The 25,848-nt window shown below is 31.2% G+C and overlaps 2 protein-coding genes across 7 annotated transcripts in view; one reads left to right on the top strand and one right to left on the bottom strand.

Annotated features, from left to right (window-relative positions):
* The window catches only part of LOC111688408 (protein furry), a 137,348-nt gene that overhangs the window by 51,065 nt on the left and 60,435 nt on the right, over positions 1-25,848 (top strand). For 4 of the 6 annotated variants that reach the window (XM_046952268.1, XM_046952267.1, XM_046952270.1 and 1 more), the window contains exons 10-11: positions 12,000-12,143; positions 18,448-18,615. In XM_046952268.1, the coding sequence (XP_046808224.1) occupies positions 12,000-12,143; positions 18,448-18,615 (312 nt within the window). The remainder of the gene's footprint in view (positions 1-11,999; positions 12,144-18,447; positions 18,616-25,848) is intronic. The other 2 variants (XM_046952272.1, XM_046952271.1) reach the window with 1 other exon arrangement.
* LOC111684561 (procathepsin L) lies at positions 587-2,081 on the bottom strand. Its single transcript, XM_023446757.2, has 4 exons — positions 2,055-2,081; positions 1,710-1,894; positions 1,439-1,647; positions 587-1,382 (listed from the first exon to the last, which is right to left on the bottom strand). The coding sequence occupies exons 2-4, from the start codon at positions 1,887-1,889 to the stop codon at positions 683-685; spliced, it is 1,089 nt and encodes a 362-aa protein (XP_023302525.1). The 5' UTR covers positions 1,890-1,894; positions 2,055-2,081; the 3' UTR covers positions 587-682.

Here is a 25,848-nt window from a genome sequence, read left to right as displayed (position 1 = left end):
ATATATATATATATATATATATATATATATATATATATATATATATATATATATATATATATATATATATATTATATTATATATATATATATATATATATATATATATATATATATATATATATATATATATATATATATATATATTATATATATATATATATAATATATATATATATATATATATATAATATTATATATATATATGTATAATTGTATGTCGATACCAGATGTTAATAAATTGATATTTTGATTCTAAAATAAATATTGTTGTATAAAGAAGGCGTGGCTTCAGAGTTAAATAGAGGGATCAGACGGCAATAAAGTTTACTGCCTATAATAACCTTGATTGCATCAAGACGACTCTTTGTCAAATTCTAATACCCAAATTCTATTGTGATTCTGAAATGATTTTTTCATAAGAATTTCCTAATAAGACATTTCTGTTTCAAGATTTTAATATTTCTAGGTTTAAAATTGATTTCTTTTTTGGACTTGTTGTATCGTTTGCATCTATAGGCTATTCCAATTAAACACGGTGTACGATTTTTTATAAAAAAAATTATATATTTAAAAAATGTTTGTAATTCAATTAATCAAAATTTATAATTTAAAGTTAAATAAAAACTCATTGATCGTAAAGCTCTTAATGTTAGTAAACTTAATTGATAGAGTAAAGGTTCCTAAACAATGGGATAACTGCACTCACTAGCAATACCACAGAAGTTGTTGCCTCTTGGCAAACGGAAGTAGCCCTCCTCACCCCAAGCCTTGTCCCAAGAGTTCTTGACAATCCAATAATCCAGACCATTTTCACTGCCATAGCCCACTACCAAAACAGAGTGATTAACTTCACCCTTGTTGCACTCTTCATCGGCGTAAATACCGCGTTTGTACAACAACAAAGACTCCAAACCATTGACAGAACAGGCCAGAGGTCCCAAAGTGGCAATAACTTTTTTCATGGTCACTTCATCCTTGGGATCGATAGTGGCAAAACCATTAATCTCAGCTCCTTTCAAATTGTTCTTATACGAGCAAGTTTGTTTCTTATCCACATAAGGGTATTTATCGCCTACTGCAATACCTTTTTGGTTGGTGACAAATTCAAAACCATATTCTTGGAAACCACCATCACAGCCAGCCAAACCGTACTCTTCTTTACCACAATCGACAAGATTTTGTTCAGAGAGATTGATAAGTTTGCCGGTCTTGCGGAAGACATGACCTTCAATGGCACCAGTAACAGCAAATGACCAACAAGAACCGCATTCACCTTGGAATTTAACTGGGGTAACACCACCCTTTTCACGCCAATCGAAAGAGTCGGGAATAGGAGCATCAGCAACAGCAGCCTTTTGACGATGTTGTTTAGCCAGATTTCTAAAAATAAGAAAATATTAACAAATCTTTAAGTAAAAATATATAAAAGAACTTACTCTCCCGCACTGGATTTGCGATTACCGGTGAAAAATTTAAGGAATTCGGCATTGGTGACGTCAGAAAAGGCATTGGCAGCTAATTCGAAAGTAGACTTTCCAGCAGCAAAAGCTTGATTGTTGGCATCGACCAGTTTTTTGTGGGCATTGAAAACACCCTCACGCAAAGTTTTCTCAGCAGCGGAGGCATAAGTTTTGCCAGCTTGTTGCTGCAAATTGTGAAAAGTTTAAATTGTCGTTTTTATATTTAAGGACTTTATTTTAAACTTACAGCATAATCAGCAAAATTCTTGGCATTATCTACGAATGGTACATTTTTAACACGAGCAGCTATAGCTTGAACACCTTGCTGAAAACTGTTGGCAATACTTCCACCAAAATTACCGAAACCGCCAAATTGGGCCAAAGCCAAGCCACAAAACAGAGGCAAAATGCAAACCACTAACTTCATTTTACCTAAAGCGTAGCGTAGAAACAAATTATTATTTTATTATTATATTTTTAATTATTTTTGATATGTTTATGTGAATTTCGAGCTAAAAAAATTATTATCTGATTTAAAAAACAAACTAATTAAGAAGCTACTAATCAAGTCCAATCGAAACAGCCAACCAACCTCTTAAATGTAATCAGAAATAATGTTTTCGCTTTGCTATCTGTCAGCATCTTTTATAGATTTTTCTAATTGTTAATTCGTGTTTATTAATTAACTACCGATTGCTTGGCAGGCAGGCCGGCCGGCCGCTTGTCTATTGAAATTTGGCATTGTAGATATATTAAATACCCTACGCTTAATGTTAAACACCTTGTGGTGGCAGTGTAAATCTATACGCTGTAAAAAAGACAGAACATTAAAAGAGTCGCTTCAATTGAAAAGATTTAAAATAAATTGAATTAAATATTTAATTGACTTAATTAAAACTATTTGTTCCTATTTTGTTTTTGCCCCTGAATCTACATTATTAGGACAACGATCTATCTATCTTGTGTAAGGACGATTTAAGATTTCTCTTAAGTCTCATAATTTATCAAATATTACAATTTATGTTATTTGTTGTTGGAAATTGAAAAGTTAGTTCCACTTATTTACCTTAATCGCTGACACTTAATGGTCCTTACAACCAGTTTTAAATTAACTCTAAATCAATTAATACTTTTAAATCTAATCATAAATCTTAAAGCTCATCAAACTTATTACAAGTTAAAAAAATAAAAAAAAATACCATCTACATGCATACATAAATAACACTGGTCGGCAAAAATTAATAAAATTTTTTAATAAAATGCGATTTTGTTCATCAAGAATAACTCAGGGAAAATTTAATTAATTAAAAATCTAGTTCTTAAACTAATGAAAGCATAACTACTCCAGATTCTTGAATAGTATTTAGGGAACTAGCGTTATCGACATTAATTCTAGAAAACGTTCTCTGAATATTGTCCAGCTGTGCGGACGGACAGTACCGAACTTCCTATTTAACCTACCCTAGCCACTGGGCGCCCTGGTGACTAGCTATTTTATATGTGATTGTTCTACGGGTAGTCCGCCCGGGGCATGTTACCTTGGCGAGACCTCCGCCTCCAATCTAACCGGTATTGAAAAATTGGTTACAGTATACTGCTTGGCTTAGTCCTTGCATAGATTGTCAGAGGTCATACCAGAGCACCGCATAATCTGGTACTACGGGTGGCCAGTTGCCCGCAGGACTATGTCCTGGCTGGTCAGTTGATTGAGGTTCCTTCGGGATCCACGTAGTGGCTGTGTTTTAAACTCAAATTCGCGGGGAGAGTAAGTGGCGGTTAAAAGACTGATGCATGATAATAGTCAATATTTCGGTGCTGTTGCCGAGAACAACAGACACCCCGCAGTCGAGTGATTGTGGAACTAAGCGTTGGAAATAAGTTGGTAATAATTGTATGTGGTACGGGATGAATGTGAGGTTCGGCGGGCACCACCCACCCGTCTAACTAATGAATATGTTTTTCTCTTATGAATGTGTCGTATAAATGAGCTGTGTGCTGGGTTGAATGATGATGGATGAGAAGGTATCATATACATTTGATACCATTGAATTTTTCTTCCTTGTCCAGATATGTTCAGGGTTTACTCTGTTCATATCAGAATTACCACAGTGTGTGCCTGTGAGTAAGAACAAGTCTACGGCTTATTGATGATCGTACGGTTAGGTCTCTAGGTGCTGTACAAAAATTGCCACCGGCGTTCTTCATTGAACAACAATGGGGCGGTGGTATACCGTTCACAACTCTACCCAATGGGTGAAAAAGACCACCGTGGGATAAGGCCATCAAGGCAGGTGCTCACGTTAAACTCTCGACATTCCTGTCCTACGGGTATTAAATCGCCACCCTATAGATTACGAAGAGACAGCAAAAGGCTTAAGTGTCCACTCTTTCGCTTACAAAGGAGATACTAAAGTGATTATCCCTCTCGTGTCGAAAGAGTACATCCGTGATGAAAGACGAAATAGAGACAAACAAGTGCTTAGACGTGAATGGTGATGTTATTCTAAAGTATTTCTACTTTAATGGAAATCATTCTACAAAGGGTGTTTATGCTCTCACAAGCTTCTTTAGAACTAGTTCCAAGGAAACTGTAACTAGTTCCATAAACCTCTAAACTCCACTTTGACTTTATAACACTTTATAACCAGTTCTGATGGTGATAATATCAACAATTTTAAGCCTAACATGCAATAAGTTGTTCTAATAAAATATTTGTTATCCCTAGAGTCTAGTTTCGTGCCATTTCCAGAGAAGATGGACCTTTTGTTCTACATCCTCGTTCTGACAACTTCTGAAAGATATTATCTAGTTGTAGTCTAGGTGGAACCAAATGAGGTCACGATGCTCTAGAAATTCAGAATTTCCAGGTCTAATTGTTAACAAAGTGTTGGCAATAAAATTGCCGTATTTAGTCCCTTGATCCATATTAGAGTAGTGTTTGAATATCTCGAATATCTCATGGAGAGACGTTTGACATTCATGGACAAGTAAAGATATGGAAATCATAGTAAATAACGATACAATAACAGATGGACTATTACTATAAAGAAGGGCCTAATAAATTTGATAAAATAAACTCAGGAACCAAATATTACCTTCCTAAAGTCCGCATTGAATCGGTATAAGATAAAATCCAAGATTGCATTGGACAGCAACAAATATATAACCGATTGCAATCTCAGTGGTAATATTTTAGTGAAAACATTACTTGTCACAAAAATACCGACGACCAGTGTTAAAAATTAATTACAATTTGGTATAAACGTGCAGTCAATCGTATCTATGTATGTAAATTTAGTATACTTACGACCTGTTATTTAAATTTCTAATAAATCATACTACCTATGAAACACAGTACATTAAATTAGTTAATGATTTCGGATAATAAACATTGTGTTTGATTTTTAATATTCTAAAAACTAGTTTTAAATGTGAAAAATATTATATATAAACAAATTATTAAAGAACTAATTATTATTATTTTTATTGGTATTATGACACAGTATCATCTAATTTTCCATTTAGTAAAACTTGTTTACATTTATAACAGTTGTCGACTTTTAAATGTTTGTCATTAAAACAAGTATTCTGAATTTATTTTTATGTGTTTGTTTACTTTAAAAATTCTATATAAGAAAAGGTTTTAGTTTAGATCATTATTTTCTCTCTATCTTACAAAATATAGTCTAATTATGCTTCTAATGGATGATTCATTCGTTAACATCTTTAATTATAAAATTTGTTTAATTTGGGATTTGAATTTCCAAGTCTAATTGTGCTCCTTATATTGGACTTTCATTAGGCATGGCAAATCTTTGTCTTGCACTGGGTTTATTCCCTATCTGCTAATATTTATGTGGTATCATGTAAAGGATAATGAATATATCTTAATGATGTCATAAACGGTCTTCTATGTTATTTTATAATCTTTCCTCATATGCTCTGTGACATCTTCTTATCGTTCCATACTATATTTAGAAAAATTTCTTCGTTCCATTCCATCCACTTTGAGGTTGGCCAAAGAACCAGATTAATTACGATCATAATCGAATATGGCCACAAGATTTAGTATTATCTCTTGAACAATAAATTGAGTTATCTCCTAATCAAAGGGATCGGTTTTAGCAGTAGTGACAGAAGTACTTCCCTAAGAACTCTTTAGTTACCACAACAAACAACTATGAACTATAGTTCATAGTTATTCTCCTCGAATTATTGCATAATGTGGATTGCAGAAAAATCTGGAAAACCGTGGTGGTTTGGAACCTGTGAAATCTGAATATAATTAACAAACAATGTTGGGCTGAATCGGTGCATTTTACGAAAGTCATTTAGGTGAAGAGATACAAGTTACGAGGTTTCGGACTCGTAAACTTACAGCAGCTTTTTATCTGCATAAAATTGGTAAAATGCGCTGATTCATTCCAAAAAACAACCTTTGGAGTTAAACAAAGAGTTCTTCGGGCTTGTAAATCTGCCAGTACTACTAGGGCCTTAAGAGTCCTCCCAAAACAGTTTTTGCCATAATTTACTCTTTATTAATGTAGACTATCGAATGGTTGATCATGTCTGCCTGTAAATTGAACAAATGTTTTGATGTCTAATATAAAAGATTCTCAAAAAAACCCCCCAAATGATTAGCTGATTTCAAAACCTCTGATATTTATGTGTCTATATGTATTTGAAAAATTAACCAGTTCTCTGATCTGTTTTAACTACTGTTTTTGCATAATTTAACAGAAAGAATAACATTGGTCATATGAAACCGGTTTAAAGATTAACACAAATTATCGGGCGCTTAAAAAATAATGTCGGTATTTAAGATTAATTTAAATTGTGACTTAATTACATACATATATATTTTAAAATGAAACTGCTGGTTGTACCCTATATTAAAACAGAAAATATAATTAGTTCTATCCATAGATTATTAGGAATAAAGAATAGTAAAAGTTTTAGCAATATTCGACTTATGAAAATTCTATATAAATCAAAATTTAATTAATAATTGAGAAAAGAGATCTGTTGGGTATATACGATTCTATATAAGGGTTTACATAGGTATATTTCAAAACACAACTTTTTTGATAACATTTCAACTACTAAATCGTAACACTGTGCGATATAGTAATGTTTTATTTTAAACTGTTTATACTTGATTAGTGCCATCTGCTTTATAACCCACAAACTCGTTTAAGATTTTTTTTATTTGTTTTTCGTAGTCCCGTATTAATTACGCATATGCATATCATTTTCTACTTAAATTAAAATCAATCAATAAATTTTGTTTTGTTTTTGTGAAAAAAATATATATTTTAAAATTGCCCATAAAATATGATGCGTTCTCTGAAGGCTCGTGAGCAAAGTTGAGTGAAATTTAATTTGATACAAAATCTAAGTGATAGTAAATATGCAAACTATTTTATAAACATAAATGTCTATTTGTTTATCATAACAGAAATTATAAGAAAAGTTGATTAATAAGTTATAAAATATATTCAGTGTTGTCAATTTAGAGCTTTTATTAGTATTCTTTTGATACATTACCCAGTGTGCTTTCCTACCCTGAAAGTAATATAAATAAAACGATTTTGTGGATTCAAGTTCGCCAATTTTTCCAAACGTTAATACAGATTTAAATGTAATGCTATGAAAAATGTGAATATATTAATAGTTTCCCAGATATACGAAATTCTGTATTTAATTCATAAGGGAGGTACCAATTTCCCCATTGAAAGTCGGCCCATTTTTCTTTAAAAGTTCACATGAATGTTAAAGTTTTCATGTAAAATTTGAAGATACTAGCTCTAATAGTTTCTCAGATATACAAATTTTTATACTTATTTAATTCATATGGGGGTGTCAAGCTCGCGCCCGTATTCTCCCAAAATGTTTAGATGAATATAAAAGTTCTACGTGACAAATTTTAAGAGTCTAGTTTTAATAATTTCCTAGATAAACAAATGTTTGTATTTAATTCATGTGAGATGTGCCGGTCCCCCTATTGGTAGTCGGCCAATTTATTACCCAAAATTTTTACATGGATATTCGTGCAAAATTTGAAGATTCTAACCTTAATAATTTCCAAGATATACGAATTTTTGAGGACTCTAACTGTTATATTTTCTTAGATATACTGATTAAATATTTTCTTAATATGTAAGGTGCCAAGCCCACTAAAACTATTTCGCCTATTTTGTTCACAAATATTCTTTCGGATGTAAAATTTTAGGGCTTTTGCAGTTTCTAAGATATGTCTTTAAGACTAACTTTGTATGTGGGCGTCTACTTGAAATTCCAAAACAAAAGGTAACCAACAGTTCCTTCCAGACATACAGGAAGACACTGTGGAAATTTGAGGAAAATCCCTCCTGCCCTTTAGAAGTCTATAAAGTCAAAAAAAAACTACAAACACACATTCATTTTTATAAAAAGAGGTCTGGAATGGACTGGGTTGAGTCTTTAGGTGTTGATAATGTGTAAGAGGACAGAGCATTCCTTATACTCTCAATATTGTGTATTCACCTGCTGTTGTGACAGAACCTTCTATCGGCTCTAACCGGTGATTGCCGTTTCCTTTTTCGGGGTTAGATTGAGCTTGACTCAAGAAACCTGTCTTTCTCTAACGGGACTATAATATAGTTCAGTAGTGTAGTAAGGAGACTTTAAGAGGTCTGGGAATGGACTGGGCTGAGTCTTTAGGTGATGAGAATGTGTAAAGGGACAGAGCATTCCTTATACTATCAATAGGGTGTATTCACCTGCTGTTGTGTCAGAACCTTCTATCGGCTCTAACCGGTGATTGCCTTTTCCTTTTTCGGGGTTAGATTGAGCTTGACTCAGGACTCTTTCTCTAATGGGACTACTATGGCAATAGATTGGATAGCTCGAGTAACTGAGGAAAATTTAAATAGATTGAGATTAAGCTTGACTCAGGACTCTTTCTCTAATGGGACTACTATGGCAATAGATTGGATAGCTCGAGTAACTAAGGAAAATTTAAATAGATTGAGATTGAGCTTGATTCAGGACTCTTTCTCTAATGGGACTACTATGGATGAAAATTTAAATTCTTCTCTATTATAGTTTAATCTTTTTTTTTAGAAAATTGACTAGAAATTTTAAAATTAATCATTTATTGCCATTTTTCCTTTACAACACTGAACCATTCTAAGAAATGATCGGTCATTAATACATAAGTAATTTGAAAAGCAATGATCATATTTACTTAATACATTTGACGTCAATAAGACTTTTTGTTAAGGAGTGAGATCGAAAAATTCTTAACACACGTTTTTCATTACATTTTTCAACCAAAGTATTATTTGATTTTTTTTTTTTTTTGATCAAGTTACCTTTGAAAAACATGTCAGTTATTATGTGTAATGTCAATTATATTAATTTTTTTGTTAATCTGATTAAAATGAGTGACCAGAAAAAATTGCGTACTGAAATTATTAAATATTTTCAACTAAACCCAACTTGGTCTTACAAAAAGTTGGCCAAGCATACAAAGGTCTGCCGTCAAACTGTTTCCAATATTATTAAACAGTACCGGGAGAACTTGTCAGTTGATAGAAAACCTGGTTCAGGTAGATGGAATTGTCCACATGATGTTTCTAAAGCCAAAAAAATAGAACGCATTTTCAAAAGAGCTCCCAACACATCCGGTAGGAAAGCAGCTCGGTTAGCTCAGTGCTCGGACTATTTGGTACGAAATGGTAAAGCTAATGAAGGTTTAAAAACATACAAGGCTCAAAAGGTTCCTGACAGGAACGCTGCTAAAAATTTAGAGGCCAAAAACAGAGCACGGAAATTGAAGTCAAGTTTTATAAAAAAAATATTCTTGCTGCATAATGGATGACGAAACGTATGATCTGGCAGATTTTTCGCAACTTCCAGGTCAAAAGTTTTATGTTGCTGATGCTCGAGGGAATGTTGAAGAAAAGTTTAGGACCCAAAAGCAGACAAAATTTCCCAGAAAGTTCTTGGTATGGCAAGCAATATGCAGTTGCGGCAAATAAGCCAATCATTTGTTACAACGGGCTCTATAAATACCGAAATTTACATCAAGGAATGTTTACAAAAAAGGCTGCTTCCATTCATAAGTCTTCATAATGTGTCCACTTATTTTTGGCCTGACTTGGCATCCGGTCACTTTGGTAAACAAGCCCTTGAGTGGTACAAGAACAATAATGTGGTATTTGTACCAAGAGAGGCAAATCCTCCAAACTGCCCGGAGCTAAGGCCAGTGGAGAGATATTGGGCTCTTGTTAAAAGAGAATTGAAGAGTACAAAAAAGGTGTCCAAAAGTGTGGTAGATTTTAAACGGAGATGGACTACATGTTCGAGCAAAGTGACAGAAAGCACTATAAAAACGTTAATGGAAGGGTTTCCGAAAAGGGTTCAAAATTTCATCACTAGTGATTAAAACTATAAAAATATTTTTTTTTTGTAAATTGTAATAATAATTTGAATCAAATAAAAAAAATAAAGCTGTAAGTTTAGTGGTTTCTTTTTTATAAACATATATGTATGTTAAGAATTTTTCGATCTCACTCCTTATTATACAGAAATATGACTTCTCAAATCAAAAAACTTATCTAATTAATTGTAGCTATGACAAGTCGGTATCATGCGGATTTGTATTTAACTATTAGTAATAAGATGTTTTGTAAAATAAAAATCTAAAAATATATTCAGTCTGAGGTAATTAAAGTTATTACCTCATATAAACAACTTATAAAGATTAAGAGTTCAGTTCACATAAAGTTGGGTTTCTCATAAGCACTTCTTTATTTAAACATTTAAAAAGGAAAGGCGACATTGTTTTACCTGAGTAATTAATATTTTATCTCCTAAATTCGAGATCATGTCTAGGCGTTGAGAGACCTCTTACCTTTTACTTAAGATAAATGTCTTATTTCGATGTCAATTTAAACATTTGATACGACCAGTTTATATTCTCGTCAACCTGGAGGTGTAGTAAATACATCTTTTACCTCAGAATTACAATTACAACAAGATAGAGAAAGTTTATCATGGTAAAATGACCCCGGTGAAACCCAATCTCTAATAGTGAAGGACTATAAAATAATTCTAAAAATGTTCTTAGATAGCGATCGCTGTTGTGTGATCTTAAATTGTTAAATGCAGCTGTTTCTGATATTTTGAAACTTAGTTTCCTGATCGTATTTTCCTATATATTAGAACTTAACATCGATCTCTAGATATTTCAGTGTAGTTTCGAAGAAGAAGCTGTCTCTCTGCATGTTTTGACAATCATTTAAATCCGATTGTTCACTTTTGTTTAGTAGACACCGTTAAACTGTGTGTCCACTCAGAATTCGAATATATTTTCCTGAGCCATTTATATCTTAATTAACATCGATCTATAGATATTTCAGTGTAATTTCGAAGAAGAAGCTGTCTCTTCGCATGTTTTGACATTCGTCTAAATCCGATAGTTCAATTTTGTTTAGTAGACACCGTTAAACTGTGTGTCCACTTAGAATTCGAATATAAATCTCGAACTTGCTCATTCTCATCTCACACTCACCTCATAGAATCTTTGGGGTTCTATCCACAGTTTCATTATTTCAAATGGCCGTATGGGTACCTTCCCTTTATAGAAAGTACATTCGCTCTTTCGTCACCTTATATCTGGAAGAGTATTTGCTTAAGATTCTCTTGCAATCTATTACGATCTTAGATTTAACATTACCATCTGATATTGATATATACCACAATATAAAATGTAAAGTTTTCAAGATTTCTGCATCGACTCTTTTTGATCATTTATTTGATATAAAAAAATACTTCCCTTTGAGTGAAAATATAATTATCTTAGTAAGTGTTACTATATTAATATTTAAAATTACATATTTAAATAAAAATTTTACTACATTTTTATAATTTATAAACTTTATGTATAAATAATTTATAAAAATTATTAAATATTTTATAAATAAAATGAATAATTGTATTTTGCGTATTTTTATTTTTGTGTGTATGTATAGTTTCCTAAATGTTTGTTATTTTTTACATGTATCATTTAGTGCTGAAAAAGATCATTACTTTCGATATTAAATATTCGCTAAAACCATTACGTTATTCATAAGAATTAAACATACTACATGAAGAATTGAACATAATAAGACGGATTCTTTCAATAAATTTATTATTATTTTTTTTTCAAGATCATTGTACTCATTTATAACGATCATTTATTTGGGTTAACATATTGTTCAGTTAATAAAAGTTCAAAATGCTTGTCTAAACTAAAATTGTATGATTTCGTGAAATATTTTGTTGTTCCTCTTTCCACATTTCCAATTTTTCATTTAACGTGTAATTCTCACCTGTCATTAAGATCTTCAATTCGTATTCGTTCACGAATTTATGTTTGTTTTTGTTTTTCTATTTGTTTTCATAATCTTTTGGTTTAAATTTTTCTTATAATTTTTCTTTTTTAATTAAATTTTCTTCTTTTGATTTTGTAACGAATTTAATTTGAAAATACTCGTACGATTTTTAGTTTACAAGATCAATCGGATTCACGTTCCCTATCCGATTCCTTGGATAATATACCTTCAAATGTATTTGGACCCGAAGGGATTGTGACACGTTTTACTCTGCCGTTATCGTATGGTCGCAAAGAGGCGCGCCAAAAACGTTTGGGGTAAAAACACATAATATATTCAATTATTTTTAACAAAAAAAAAAAAAAAAAAAAAATCAAATTTCCATTTTGTTCATTTATTTAAGTTTTAAAATTAAATTAGATTTAAAAAAAGAGACATTCCTGACGTCACCAAAACATATTTGTGAATGAACAAATTTGACTATAGTAGAGCAAAATAGTATTATTTTAGTTATAAAAATAAATAGAATGCATTAAGCATGATATGTACAGTGGATACAAAACATGTTGGACTTAATTCAAAATTCATATTATATTCTCTTTAACCAAATTTTCTATATCTTAAAATGTTTTTATATAAAACTTTATTATTGATTTTGCAAATTAAAAAAATAACTTTTTCGGGATCGGTTCGATTGATTATTTTGTGACTGGTCACAGAACTAGTCTAAAGATAAACTATTTAAAATTAATTTATTTTATTTATTAGCAATGGGTTCAGAATTTATCAAGATAGATCAATCTTTGTTCAAAGATTGATAATTATTCTATGACAGTCCTCAGAATCAATCTGAAAGAACTATTTGCAAAATAAATTTTGTTAATTATTAACAGTTGTTATGTCTGCTCTTAACAAGTCTAGGAACTAATATAGTTCGTTTAAATTAATTGGCTTATATTCCCCTTAGGCATAAATGCAATTTTATGCCATTAGTCTACATTGTTTTGTTGCAGCCTGTACAAGAGTTTAAGTTATTTATACGCTTAATATATATGTATTATATGTATGTCTATCTATATGTATACTTTGCTATTTATAATTATGATTTTAATTATTAATTATCGTTACGTTTAAATGTTTGCTAATTAAAAGTAGCTTAGGCAATTTGTTTTTTAATTTTATTTCAAAAATATTTTTATCGGGATATTCTTAACCTTTACGCGGTTTATTTAAGAATTTTACTCTTCAGTGAATTAAATATTTAAGTACTTAACTAGATGTCAGTAAAACTTATTTCTGTACATTTTGATAAAAAAGTAGAAAAAAAGAAAATTTGAAATGTTCGCTGGGAAAAATCTTATATAATAATTTATGAAGGTGTTATTTTACGGTATTTAGTTTCCTGGACGTAGTTGTTAATCAATGTTAGTGAGTTGTTACAGTACAGTATCTGGATCTTACTTCGAAGAATGCCTGGCAAAGACAACGGATGTGTTCAAGAGTTACACTGTTTTTTCCGCATTACGTCTGTATCCACACGTTTATTTTGTGTTATTATACCCGTAATCAAGCCCCCGAGCATTTTGTCCATCTTAGTGTATTGCAATCCCGAAGGATAGAGGTGCCTCCAGTACCTCTAGTCAGCTGAGACTATAAACTTGTGATGATCAAATGTAACCTGGATTCCTGTATCCGATTGATATTTCTTACCGATCGTGGGAAGCCGCTATTTGCTGGTAAATTGTCAAGTCTACGTTTAATGATTATCCGTTAAAAAAATCTTTAAGATCATAGGAATGGAACTGATAAGATAATTGGTAAAAGATTGGGAAATTCTCCATATATTGGAGAATTTTAGAGCCTTTACGCTTCGGGACACACTGATTCATGCTACGCGACTGATTATTAGGGTTCAGTTGATTTCAGAAGTTCCTACATCTTTTGTCAGATAGATCAGTTGAAATAGAGGGATCCTGAACCATTTTGTTGGGTATTTCGGACTACCAAATACGTTTCTAGGTGCTGTTGCCGAAACAAGTAGTAATAGTTGTGCGAGTTTTATGATGTTAAGGAATGCATTGGAATTAGATGATTGAGACGGATTGCATTTTAAATAATGCAATCTTTCATGACATCATGGATGGTCACCTTCCGATATATTAGAAAGATTGTTTCACCTGATATTGGGGTTCTCCTCTTCTATTCACTGGTCACTGCTCCAGCTTGCTTTTTACTAGTGGGGGTGTGCATAGGGTTTGAGTCCATTCTGCCTGTTATTCCGCATCGGGGCTACTATGAGAAGAGGTTGGATAGCTCGAGTACTTCAGCAAAGTGCTTGTAGATTGACCGGCACAAAAATTACCAATTGAGTTCTAGAAGGATATATAATAAGACGATCAATGCAGGTGACACGTAAAACACTCGACATTGGTTTACTCTAAAACATGCTCATTAAGTCTGGTCATTATGATATTGATATTTGTTTCGAACTACCAATTACAGAGCCATGTCAGTAGTGTGACTTAATAGGTCAGGGAATGCATACATGTATGAGTCCTTAGATGATGACAGCAACTCGCAGTTTGCAGAGGCCTTTAAGGCCTTCGTAAAGCACTTCGACTTTTTGTACCCATAATCTCGTACTATCATACTTTCTCCATTTTCCTATTGGATACTGCACTCGTTGTACCAAACGGCTTTACATTCATAAACTTTAGTTCTTCCAATTCCCTTTCGTTTATAGCAAGTATATTCGCTCTTTTGTTACTTATTTTCTCTAGTGGCCTGTTAACCAGTTATGGCCCTCTCACTGCGCAATATGGTCTTACATCATAATTTCTCTAAATTTGTTCAAGATGTACCACTGGGTAAGCTGACTAGACAACTCACCACCGTCCCTTTATGTATGTGTTTGGATTTAAACCTAGCACCGGTTCAAGACAAAGTCCGAAACTCTGACCTGCGGGCTACTGGTTTCCGTGATGCGAGATTATGTGATTCTCTGGTTTGACCGTATGTCAAATCATTCCCTGAAAATGCCGAGTATACATTTAATCATTAGTAGTTTATAGTTCGGTCACACTAAAGGTATTGGTAACACATCTTTTCATCGAGATTGCAATAACACCAAGATGGTGTCTTTTATCGAAGTTAGGTTAAGAGTTTATAAAATATTGAATATCTCTTTAAATTTCCGACAAACAAACTTTTGCTAGAAACAGTCATCGCTAAGTTGACATTAAGTACGTTCCAGAGGAAAGGAATTAAGTCTTATAATAATAGCTTTGTTTATTTCTGGCTAAAACATTTGAGCTATTACTCTAGTAGAACTATATTTTTCATAAAAAATATTTAATTTCTCTTATTTTCATAGACATTTTGAGCACTTAACTTTAATTTATTAAAGTGCCATTTATTAGCATTAATATTACATTCCTTTCCCATTAAAATATTTTTTAATGAAGTAAAAATAAACAACCATAACTCTACTTTATATATTCATACCACTGCTATTTTAATTGTTTAATCACAGACTCAATTCCAGGAATCATTAAAAAATTTTATATTTTTTTTTAATGTATCCAACTCAAAATAGTGGCAGACATAATGCTACTAATCTACATTATCCTAGGGGGAATTTATAACTTAACTCATTTAATGGTCAACAAGTTTTTTCTTTTTTTTGGAGGGGAAATCGTAAAGGGAATTTTCGATTGACATGATAATAATGTTAAACATAATAAATGGAATTTTAAGTTATAAAATAGATTTAATGTCTTACATACATAACAATTTGGGATAATTTGTTAGTGAAATGTCTTAATTTCACTTTAAAAGACAAAATATTGAGGTTTTAAAGAATTTTTAATTTTAAAATATAAATTTTTAATAATTTTATTATATAAGAAGATATATATTACCTACATTTGTAAAATTAAACAAGTAAGAAATTATAGTCGGGCGAATCCGATCATATAATACCCTGTTCCTGTTACAAAAAGTAAAATGTGATTAGGTTTTTATAATAAAACATTTAAGTTAAATTGTACCTTGCCTGTTGAATAAAATTGTGGACATTTAAGTCAAATTTTGAAGGGGGCTTTTCATGTACCAAATTTCATTGCATTTTCTCTAAAATTGAGACCTGTAGTTTGATTACAAGGTTTACAAGCCCTATTCGGGGGTTCAGTTGTATGGGGGCTAGGTGAACTAATGGACCGATCTTTACCATTTTCAACAGTCCCTGGTACAATATAAGATCATGTACCAAATTTCATTGAATTATCTTCAAAATTGTAGTAGACAGTAGGACATAGCATAGGTATACTTTAAGGAGGAAATAGGACCAATTTTATTGTGCGTTACAAACGTCAGCACAAACCCTAAAGTGGTGTAGGGTATAAAAAGCTTTTGATTAAATAGGGTAGAAGGGGGACCATATGCCACTTTTTTTGAGGCGGCCTCAAATTAAAACCACAATACATATTCTTAATTTTTTTCTTGGTTCGGATACTTAGATATGTTGGCTTTAGTTTTGTTCCTTTCAATCTTTCCTAAGTCATCCTCATGTACATATTTTTTTAAGTTTTCCACACTGACCAAAAACAGTATATACTGTTTATTTCACAAAACTTAACAAAAAAAAATTAAAACAAATTATTACTGATTTTTTCTATATTTTAACCAAATTTTGTTCTATATCACAAGCATAACATACATATATTTGGCGCATATGCCCCACGGGCAGTTTTGGGGTTTAGTTTCAATTTTTTTCGGGCTTCAAATTATTTTATCGAAAATATTATTATGTCTTATTTTTCATTATAATTGACGTTCTAATACTGACCAATATATTTTTTCTATCACAAAAACTAAAAAAGTTAGCACAAAAAGTTCACACAGTGAAATATTTTCACAGCCCTTTGAAAAACAATTAATCATATCTGCCTCCCATCATATGTAAAGTTACTGTGTCAAATTTTAAGGGATGATAGATAATCGATAAACGAAAACAAAATTTCTTAATGCGATAAAATCGATTTCTCGGTTTTGAAGTTATTCGCATTGACAGATGTGCCCCTATGGCGGTATGATCCCTTTTCTACTCTAATATTCAGTATTATACACGAATGTTTCGTAAATATTATGATTTATTTGTCGTAAAGTATGGAATATTTTTGGTGCAACAATATAAAATTTATTTGAAAAAATATATTTATTTTACTGTGGATCTAAGGAGTAATGATTACATTTTTAATTACAATTATTTTAAAGTAATTGTATTCCTTCTTATTTTAATTGAAGTTTTGCCAATTATAATTATTTAAAATTATAATTAAAGTTTTGCCCATTACAATTACTTGTTTTTAAAGTTTTGACCACTTTTAATTACTCGTAATTGTACTTGAAAATGTTTCAATTATAATTATGGGTAATTGCTCTATTAAAAGTCATTTTAATTTACAATTGTAATTGATTACTTTTATTTTATGTTTTTAACTACTTGTAATTATATTAGAACAATTTCTAATTATAATTATGTGTAATTGTAAGCTTTTTTTACAATTGCAAAGATATTGTAATTGCTTATTGCTGAATTCTAAAGGTATTTTTAAAAATATGTGAATACAAATTTAAAGGATTTGCCTTTAAATGTCGGACTTGGGTTGTAATGATTACAATTACATTTGAAGTAATTTTAATTTACGTTTTGCTAATTACAATTACTTTTAATTGTGATTATATTTTTGCCAAATACAATTGTTTGTAATTGAAGTTTTGCAAATTACAATTATTTGTAATTGAAAAATTTCCAACTACAATTACTTTTACTTTTAATTACATGTAATTCGTTGCAATTACTAGTAATTTTAATTGGTAAAATTCAATAACGATTACAAGTAATTCTAATCTAAAATTTAATTTCAATTACACGTTTTTGTAATTGGATATTGGTCGATTATTAATTACAAGTAAAATTAAAAAAAAACTTCAATCAATTACACATTACACATAAATGTAATTGACAATGTAATGAATTACTTTGTATAATCATTACCAGCTATGCACGAAAAATGTTAAATAAACCCAAAACCCCATTTTTTATGAATACAACTGTAAATTCTTATTTAAATAATTTAGGGTTAAAGTTATGCCGTTCTGCTTTAAAGTTAATTAGTTAATTTACATTTAATAAGTATTTGTGATATAAGGCTTTTTATTTTCTTTGCAAACAATTAGTTTTTATATTTAATTGTGTTTTTTTTATTAGAAAATTTTTTAAAGGAATGCTAATATTTTTTTTAAATTCCATTTTTTTATAAATTAACTTAAGGATGCAATTTGTGCAAATTGCAAAATAATTGGTTTGTTTTTCTTTTTTTTAAATTTGATTTAGTTTTTAAAATTTCCAAATATTTTTTAATGAAAAACATTTGCTGCATTCTTGTTGTTGTTTTCCTTTAAGTATTTATAAGTTTTTATTATTTAATTTTGAAATTATTTAACTCCTTCCCCTCGTTTTTTTTTTCGTTTTGTTAATGAATAAATTTGTCTTAGAGAATGCTGTGTAAAATATTAAAATGAATTTGTTATTTCATATTTAAACATTTATTTTTTCAGTTCATCACCGGATTCATTAAATGCCGATCGAAGTGATAAATCTGCTTTGGGTATGGCATCGCCACAGGCGTTGTACAAACTGGTGGTTCCCCTGTTACGTTGTGAGGTGGCAGATGTACGCGATGCTGCTGTAAATGCTTTGGGAATGATAAATCATGATGCTCTCAAGTGAGTTGAAAAATGAAATATATATTTAAAAAAACATATTACTATATCTGTGTGGAAAGAGTAACTAATACACAACATATTATGCTTAGTTTGTAACCCAGAAAACATTTGTTATTAAATTGAAGAAAGATATCTGATTTTCATATAAATCCTTATGTAAAATAGGGATAAAAATGACAAAAATTAGATTTTCAAGTACAGAGTCACGCCCACTTTATGTTCCGCCCATTTTTAATCTATATATATAAAATTCTAACGTTACTGACTGACTGACTGACTGACTGATTGACTGATTCATCATCGCACAGCCTAAACGGTTAAAGCTAAAGAGCTGAAATTTGGACAGGGGGTTGGTCTCCCACCAAATAGATCCACTAAGACGGGATTTTTGGAAATTCGAATGTTTAGGGGGTAAAAAAGGGTAAAAACGGGTAAAATCGGTAACCTCATATCTCCTAAACTAGAAAAGATACAAAAATAGTTTAAAGCTTATCGTCGTTCATTTAAAAAATAAGCCGACAGGTGTCTGGTACTTTTTTCAATTTCGGCCCCTTTAGGGAATAAACGGGTAAAAACTGTATTTTGGTACTCTTTTTGCACCCCATGTATCTTTTAAACCAGTGAACATTCAAACAATATTTTTGACTCCTTCATAACTTGACGAAAAAATAAAAATATAAATGTAGTACTTTTTGGTTATTCGGATGTTTAAGGGGTGAAAATTGTACCTATTTTTGGTACTTTTTTCATAAAACATTGATTTTGGTCTATTAACTTATACATATAAATACGTAATAACGGGCTCCCACTACGATGTTGCAACATTTTGGAATAGAATTTTTATTTCGTTAATGAAATTAAGCATGTACAGCCCGGAGTAAATGAGAATCTATAAAAGGGGACTTTTTGGTACTTTTTCGTTCTTCAAAAGGTACTTTTTGAATTTCCTATAATATTGAACCTAGAAACATGAAATTAAGTATGTAGAGCCCGGAGTAAATGAGAATCTATAAAAGGGGACTTTTTGGTACTTTTTCGTTCTTCAAAAGGTACTTTTTTAATTTCCTATAATATTGAACCTAGAAACATGAAATTAAGTATGTAGAGCCCGGAGTAAATGAGAATCTATAAAAGGGGACTTTTTGGTACTTTTTCGTTCTTCAAAAGGTACTTTTTTAATTTCCTATAATATTGAACATTGAAACATGAAATTAAGTATGTAGAGGATGGATTAAGTGAGAACCTATAAAAGGGGACTTTTGGTACTTTTTCGTTCTTCAAAAGGTACTTTTTGGATTTTTGTATAATATTGAACCTAGAAACATGAAACTAAGCATGTAGAGCCCGGAGTAAATGAAAATCTATAAAAGGGGACTTTTCGTTCATCAAAAGGTACTTTTTGAATTTTTTATAATATTGAACCTAGAAACATGAAATTAAGTATGTAGAGCCTGGATTAAGTGAGAACATATAAAAGGGGACTTTTTGAAACCTTTTCGCTCTTCAAAAGGTACTTTTTGGATTTTTGTATAATATTGAACCTAGAAACGTGAAATTAAGCATGTAGAGCCCGCATTAAGTGAGGACCTATAATAGGGGACTTTTTGGTACTTTTCCGTTCTTTAAAAGGTACATTTTGAATTTTCTATAATATTGAACCTAGAAACATGAAATTAAGCGTTTAGAGCCTGGATTAAGTGAGAAACTATAAAAGGGCACTTTTTGGTACTTTTTCGGTCTTCAAAAGGTACTTTTTGTGCTCTTTATAATATTGATCCTAGAAACATGAAATTAAGCATGTAGAGGATGGATTAAGTGAGAACCTATAAAAGGGGACTTTTGGTACTTTTTGGTTCTTCAAAAGGTACTTTTTGGATTTTTGTATAATATTGAACCTAGAAACATGAAACTAAGCATGTAGAGCCCGGAGTAAATGAAAACCTATAAAAGGGGACTTTTCGTTCATCAAAAGGTACTTTTTGAATTTTTTATAATATTGAACCTAGAAACATGAAATTAAGTATGTAGAGCCTGTATTAAGTGAGAACATATAAAAGGGGACTTTTTGAAACCTTTTCGTTCTTCAAAAGGTACTTTTTGGATTTTTGTATAATATTGAACCTAGAAACGTGAAATTAAGCATGTAGAGCCCGGATTAAGTGAGGACCTATAAAAGGGGACTTTTTGGTACTTTTCCGTTCTTTAAAAGGTACATTTTGAATTTTCTATAATATTGAACCTAGAAACATGAAATTAAGCGTTTAGAGCCTGGATTAAGTGAGAAACTATAAAAGGGCACTTTTTGGTACTTTTTCGGTCTTCAAAAGGTACTTTTTGTGTTTTTTATAATATTGATTCTAGAAACATGAAATTAAGCATGTAGAGGATGGATTAAGTGAGAACCTATAAAAGGGGACTTTTGGTACTTTTTCGTTCTTCAAAAGGTTCTTTTTGGATTTTTGTATAATATTGAACCTAGAAACATGAAATTAAGCATGTAGAGCCCGGAGTAAATAAGAATCTTTAAAAGGAGACTTTTTGGTACTGTTTCGTTCTACAAAAGGTACTTTTTGAGTTTTCTATAAAATTTAACCTAGAAACATGAAATTAAGCATGTAGAGCCCGGAGTAAATGAGAATCTATAAAATGGGACTTTTTGGTACATTTTTGTTCTTCAAAAGGTACTTTTTTAATTTCCTATAATATTGAACATTGAAACATGAAATTAAGTATGTAGAGGATGGATTAAGTGAGAACCTATAAAAGGGGACTTTTGGTACTTTTTCGTTCTTCAAAAGGTACTTTTTGGATTTTTGTATAATATTGAACCTAGAAACATGAAATTAAGCATGTAGAGCCCGGAGTAAATGAGAATCTTTAAAAGGAGACTTTTTGGTACTGTTTCGTTCTACAAAAGGTACTTTTTGAGTTTTCTATAAAATTTAACCTAGAAACATGAAATTAAGCACTTAGAACCCGGAGTAAATGAGAATCTATAAAAGAGGACTTTTCGTTCATCAAAAGGTACTTTTTGATTTTTTTATAATATTGAACCTAGAAACATGAAATTAAGTATGTAGAGTATGGATTAAGTGAGAACATATAAAAGGAGACTTTTTGAAACCTTTTCGTTCTTCAAAAGGTACTTTTTGGATTTTTGTATAATATTGAACCTAGAAACGTGAAATTAAGCATGTAGAGCCCGGATTAAGTGAGGACCTATAAAAGGGGACTTTTCGGTACTTTTCCGTTCTTTAAAAGGTACATTTTGAATTTTCTATAATATTGAACCTAGAAACATGAAATTAAGCGTTTAGAGCCTGGATTAAGTGAGAACCTATAAAGGGTACTTTTTCGTTCTTCAAAAGGTAATTTTTGTGTTTTTTATAATATTGATCCTAGAAACATGAAATTAAGCATGTGGAGCCCGGAGTTAATTGGCAATCAGGGACTTGAGTAAATGAAAATTTAAACTGGAATATTTTCTGGTACTTTTTTAATTTTCTATAATATTGAACTTAGGAACATGAAATTAAATAAAATAGGTCCTTTGGTACTTTTTCGTACTTCACTGGTACTGGTACTTTTAGAGCTTTCTAAAATATTGAATATACAAACATAAAATTAAACACGCAGTATCCCAATTGAACGAAAATTGAAAAAGCATACTCTGGTACTTTTTTGTTCTTTTACTAATACTTTTCAAATTTTCTATAATATTGAACCTAAAAACATTAAACTGGACATGTAGCTTTCTGATTGTATAAAAATCTTTATGCGATTTTTTTGGTTTCTGGTTGAAAATTAAACATGCGTCATCCTGATTTAATGAAAATATATAAAAAGGCACTGTCTGGTACTTTTTCGTTTTTCAACTGTTTTTTCTAATTTTCTGTAATATTGAGACTAGAATCATAAAATCAAACTTAAAGAGTTCTCTAAAAGGGGAATTTTTGATATTGCAGATATATATATACATTTACAATAATGATATTTATTTTATTCCATTACGATGAGGGTAGCGAAGCACACTGGGTATAGCTAGTATTTATATAATATTTTCCTGCAACTTTTCTATTACACGAAATCATTTCAATCCACACTTATCTCTTAAAACAACATCAGAAACTAATGTTTATTAGATTAGTTCCGCGTAAAAAGAAAATATAGGGCACAGTGGGACGCAACATAAAACGTCTTGGAAATAAATCAATTTCTAAATGATTGTATAAGTCCAATTATGTAGCAGAGGAGAATTTTCTGTTTTCTTTGTCCAGCGCTGTTTCTAGAGCATTTGTTTCATGGAGAAACAGATATCACGGGGTTTGAGTTCGATTCAGCAATTTGACCAGACACTGTAGTTTACACTCGAACGATGATTAACGTAATGACGAAACAGTCAAGTATATGTTGAAGCGTTTGAATACGGAAACTCGACCCCCAATGAGATCACTATTAGCTATTCAAACTTTGGCAATTGAAATCATAGCAGGCATGTTAAAACGATTGAGCCGGACATTGTAGGAGAACAAATCCTATGAAAACTTAATTTACTTTATTCTTAATGAGATACAGTAATAACTTTTTCTTACAGTGCAAAATGTGTAGGCAGAGTCCTAGAATCGAACCGTCATTGAACTAATGTCCGAGAGAGAGCTTCTTCTTTATACAACATAGATTTAACTTTCTGTTAACATTGACTGTTACTCTTCCACCTTTCTTGCAGGAAAATATTATGAGCTAGGATAACATGTATAACCCTCGGGGGCATGTTACCTGAGGTAAAGAGGTGCTACCAATAACACTATTCTGCCGGGACTATAAACTAGTGATGTCAAATGTATCCTCATCTGGTCTTGGTTGGTCATTTGGTTGAGGTTCCTTCGGGATCCATGTAGTAGCTGTGGTTTAATACCCAAAATCGCGGGGAGAGAATGTTAGTTAAAGGACTGATATATCTTATACCAAATGAGTTGGATAATATTCTCTTCAAAAAGGTCTGTGTACAAAGCAGCATATACTGGATTCCTGAACCCAATCGGTATTTCTTACCAGTCGTGTAGTGGGACACTGGTATATGCTGGGGAATTTTCAGGTTAGCGTTCAATTGTTGTCTGTCATCCCGTAGAGTTATCTTTATGATCATGGGAATGGAGCTGATGTGAAAATTGGTGAAAAATCGAGGAATTCTCCATATATTTGGGATTAGTACAGATTTGGTATGCCTTTATATATTGATTCATGCTACGCGACTAATTGCCGTGGCAATTATTGGGTTCGTTGTCTTTGGAAATTCCTACATCCTTTGTAACATAGATCTGTTCATAAAAGAGGGATCCTGATCCATTATGTTGGTTTTTTTCAAACTACCTTATACGTCTGTAGGTGTTGTTGCCGTAACATCTAAGTAGTGTGGTTGCGCAGGTTTAAAGAGGTTAAGGAATGCACTGGAATGGGTCATTAGATGATAGGGATTGTATTTTAAATAATGCAATCTTTCATGGCATCATAAAAGTGGTCACCATTCGATATATCCGGAAGATTTATTTCGCCTGATGTTGGGGCTAGTCCCCCATTCTATTGACTTTAGACCAGTGATTGCTTTTTTCTAATCGTGATGTGCATTGGGTTTGACAAAACCAGTCAAATTTGCATGAAGTTGAAATCAATTCAATAATAGAAGTTTCTCTCTCAGACGAGTTCCTTAAAGGTTTGTTCAGACCAGAATACAGCGAAAGTTGTCACAACTAGGGCGAAGAGAAAAAACTGATAATTTTCTTAGTTTTTATCCTTCTCTGCCAGCTATTAGGTCTAGGATTAGGTATTTGAATACTGTATGAGTTTCAACAATAAAGAGTCATTCATTCGAGCCTGTAGATGGTTTCATTCTATATTTAACAAGGACATATAATGACTTATGCTTTATGGATAAAAATCTTTCGGAGCCAAGACAGTTGGACTTTAAGTCGATTGTCTTAATAAGGTAAACTTTCTACTATTTTCAAATTGACAAGAACACTGTGCTTTAAAATCACACATGATAAATGCTACTCATGTATTATTTGAAAAAAACACACACCTTTCAACTTTACTAAAACCAATACACAAGGAAAACCAAACAAACATTTAGAAAAAGAATTATCGAAATTAAATATTTACTAATTTTATGATTCGAAGATACTTTTTAAATATTTTACATAAATTTGTCTACAGTCGGCTAAAGTATACAACTGATAAGGCCATCATCAAAATCTCTTAATACTAATATAAGAATTTAAGTGATTTTCATTGACTTGAGTCAATTATAAACCTAACTCTTTAAAGCTGCATATAATTATTACATAATACCTTGAGGTGTAAAGGGAGTTTAATAAGAGATGCAATGAATTATAAACCTGAGGATATTTCATATAGATTTTGGTTCTCAACTTGTACATTACAAAAGAGTACCTTTTGTACTGTGGACTGATTATGTCAATTTTAAATTTTAAACAAGCTATATAAAATATTTGTAGAAAATATCAGCCCTCTACGCAGTGGCTAATTATGTATTTGATTGAATTCTAAAAGAGCGTCATTTAATTCTAAAAAAGTGGGTGGAATAAAAATTATAGGCGTGGCACCTCCTAAAAAAGTAAATATTTATTATTGAATAGTTTTAAATCAAGCAGATATTGATTACATTCTCAATTACATTTGAAGTATTTGCAATTGAAGTTTTAGAAATTACAAATAGTATTTGTAACTGCAATTTAAGAATTAAAATTACTGGTAGTTGTGAATTTTTATATATATTTATAATGCCGAAATTACAACTACAAGTACTTATAATTGGTATACTTCAATTACTAGCAGTTGTATATAGAAAAACTTGATTATGATTACAAGCAGTTGTAATCATTACAAGTGACTATAATTGAAAAAATCTTCAATAACAATGTAATTAGCAAAACTTCAGTTACAAATTACAAGTAGTTGTAATTCACCATGTAATTTATAATTATTTTGTATTATCATTAATTTAATTGTTTTAAATGTTAAGATAGACCGTTTTGACTACGTTTTCATTAAGAACTAGCTATACCCAGTGTGCTTCGCTACCCTCATCGTAATGGAATAAAATAGATATCATTATTGTAAATGTATATATATATCTGCAATATCAAAAATTCCCCTTTTAGAGAACTCTTTAAGTTTGATTTTATGATTCTAGTCTCAATATTACAGAAAATT

This window comes from Lucilia cuprina, chromosome 5 (assembly GCF_022045245.1).
Source record: "Lucilia cuprina isolate Lc7/37 chromosome 5, ASM2204524v1, whole genome shotgun sequence".
Lineage (NCBI taxonomy): Eukaryota > Metazoa > Arthropoda > Insecta > Diptera > Calliphoridae > Lucilia > Lucilia cuprina.
Note: the sequence above shows the minus strand (reverse complement) of the source record. Positions and strands in the feature narration are given on the sequence as shown.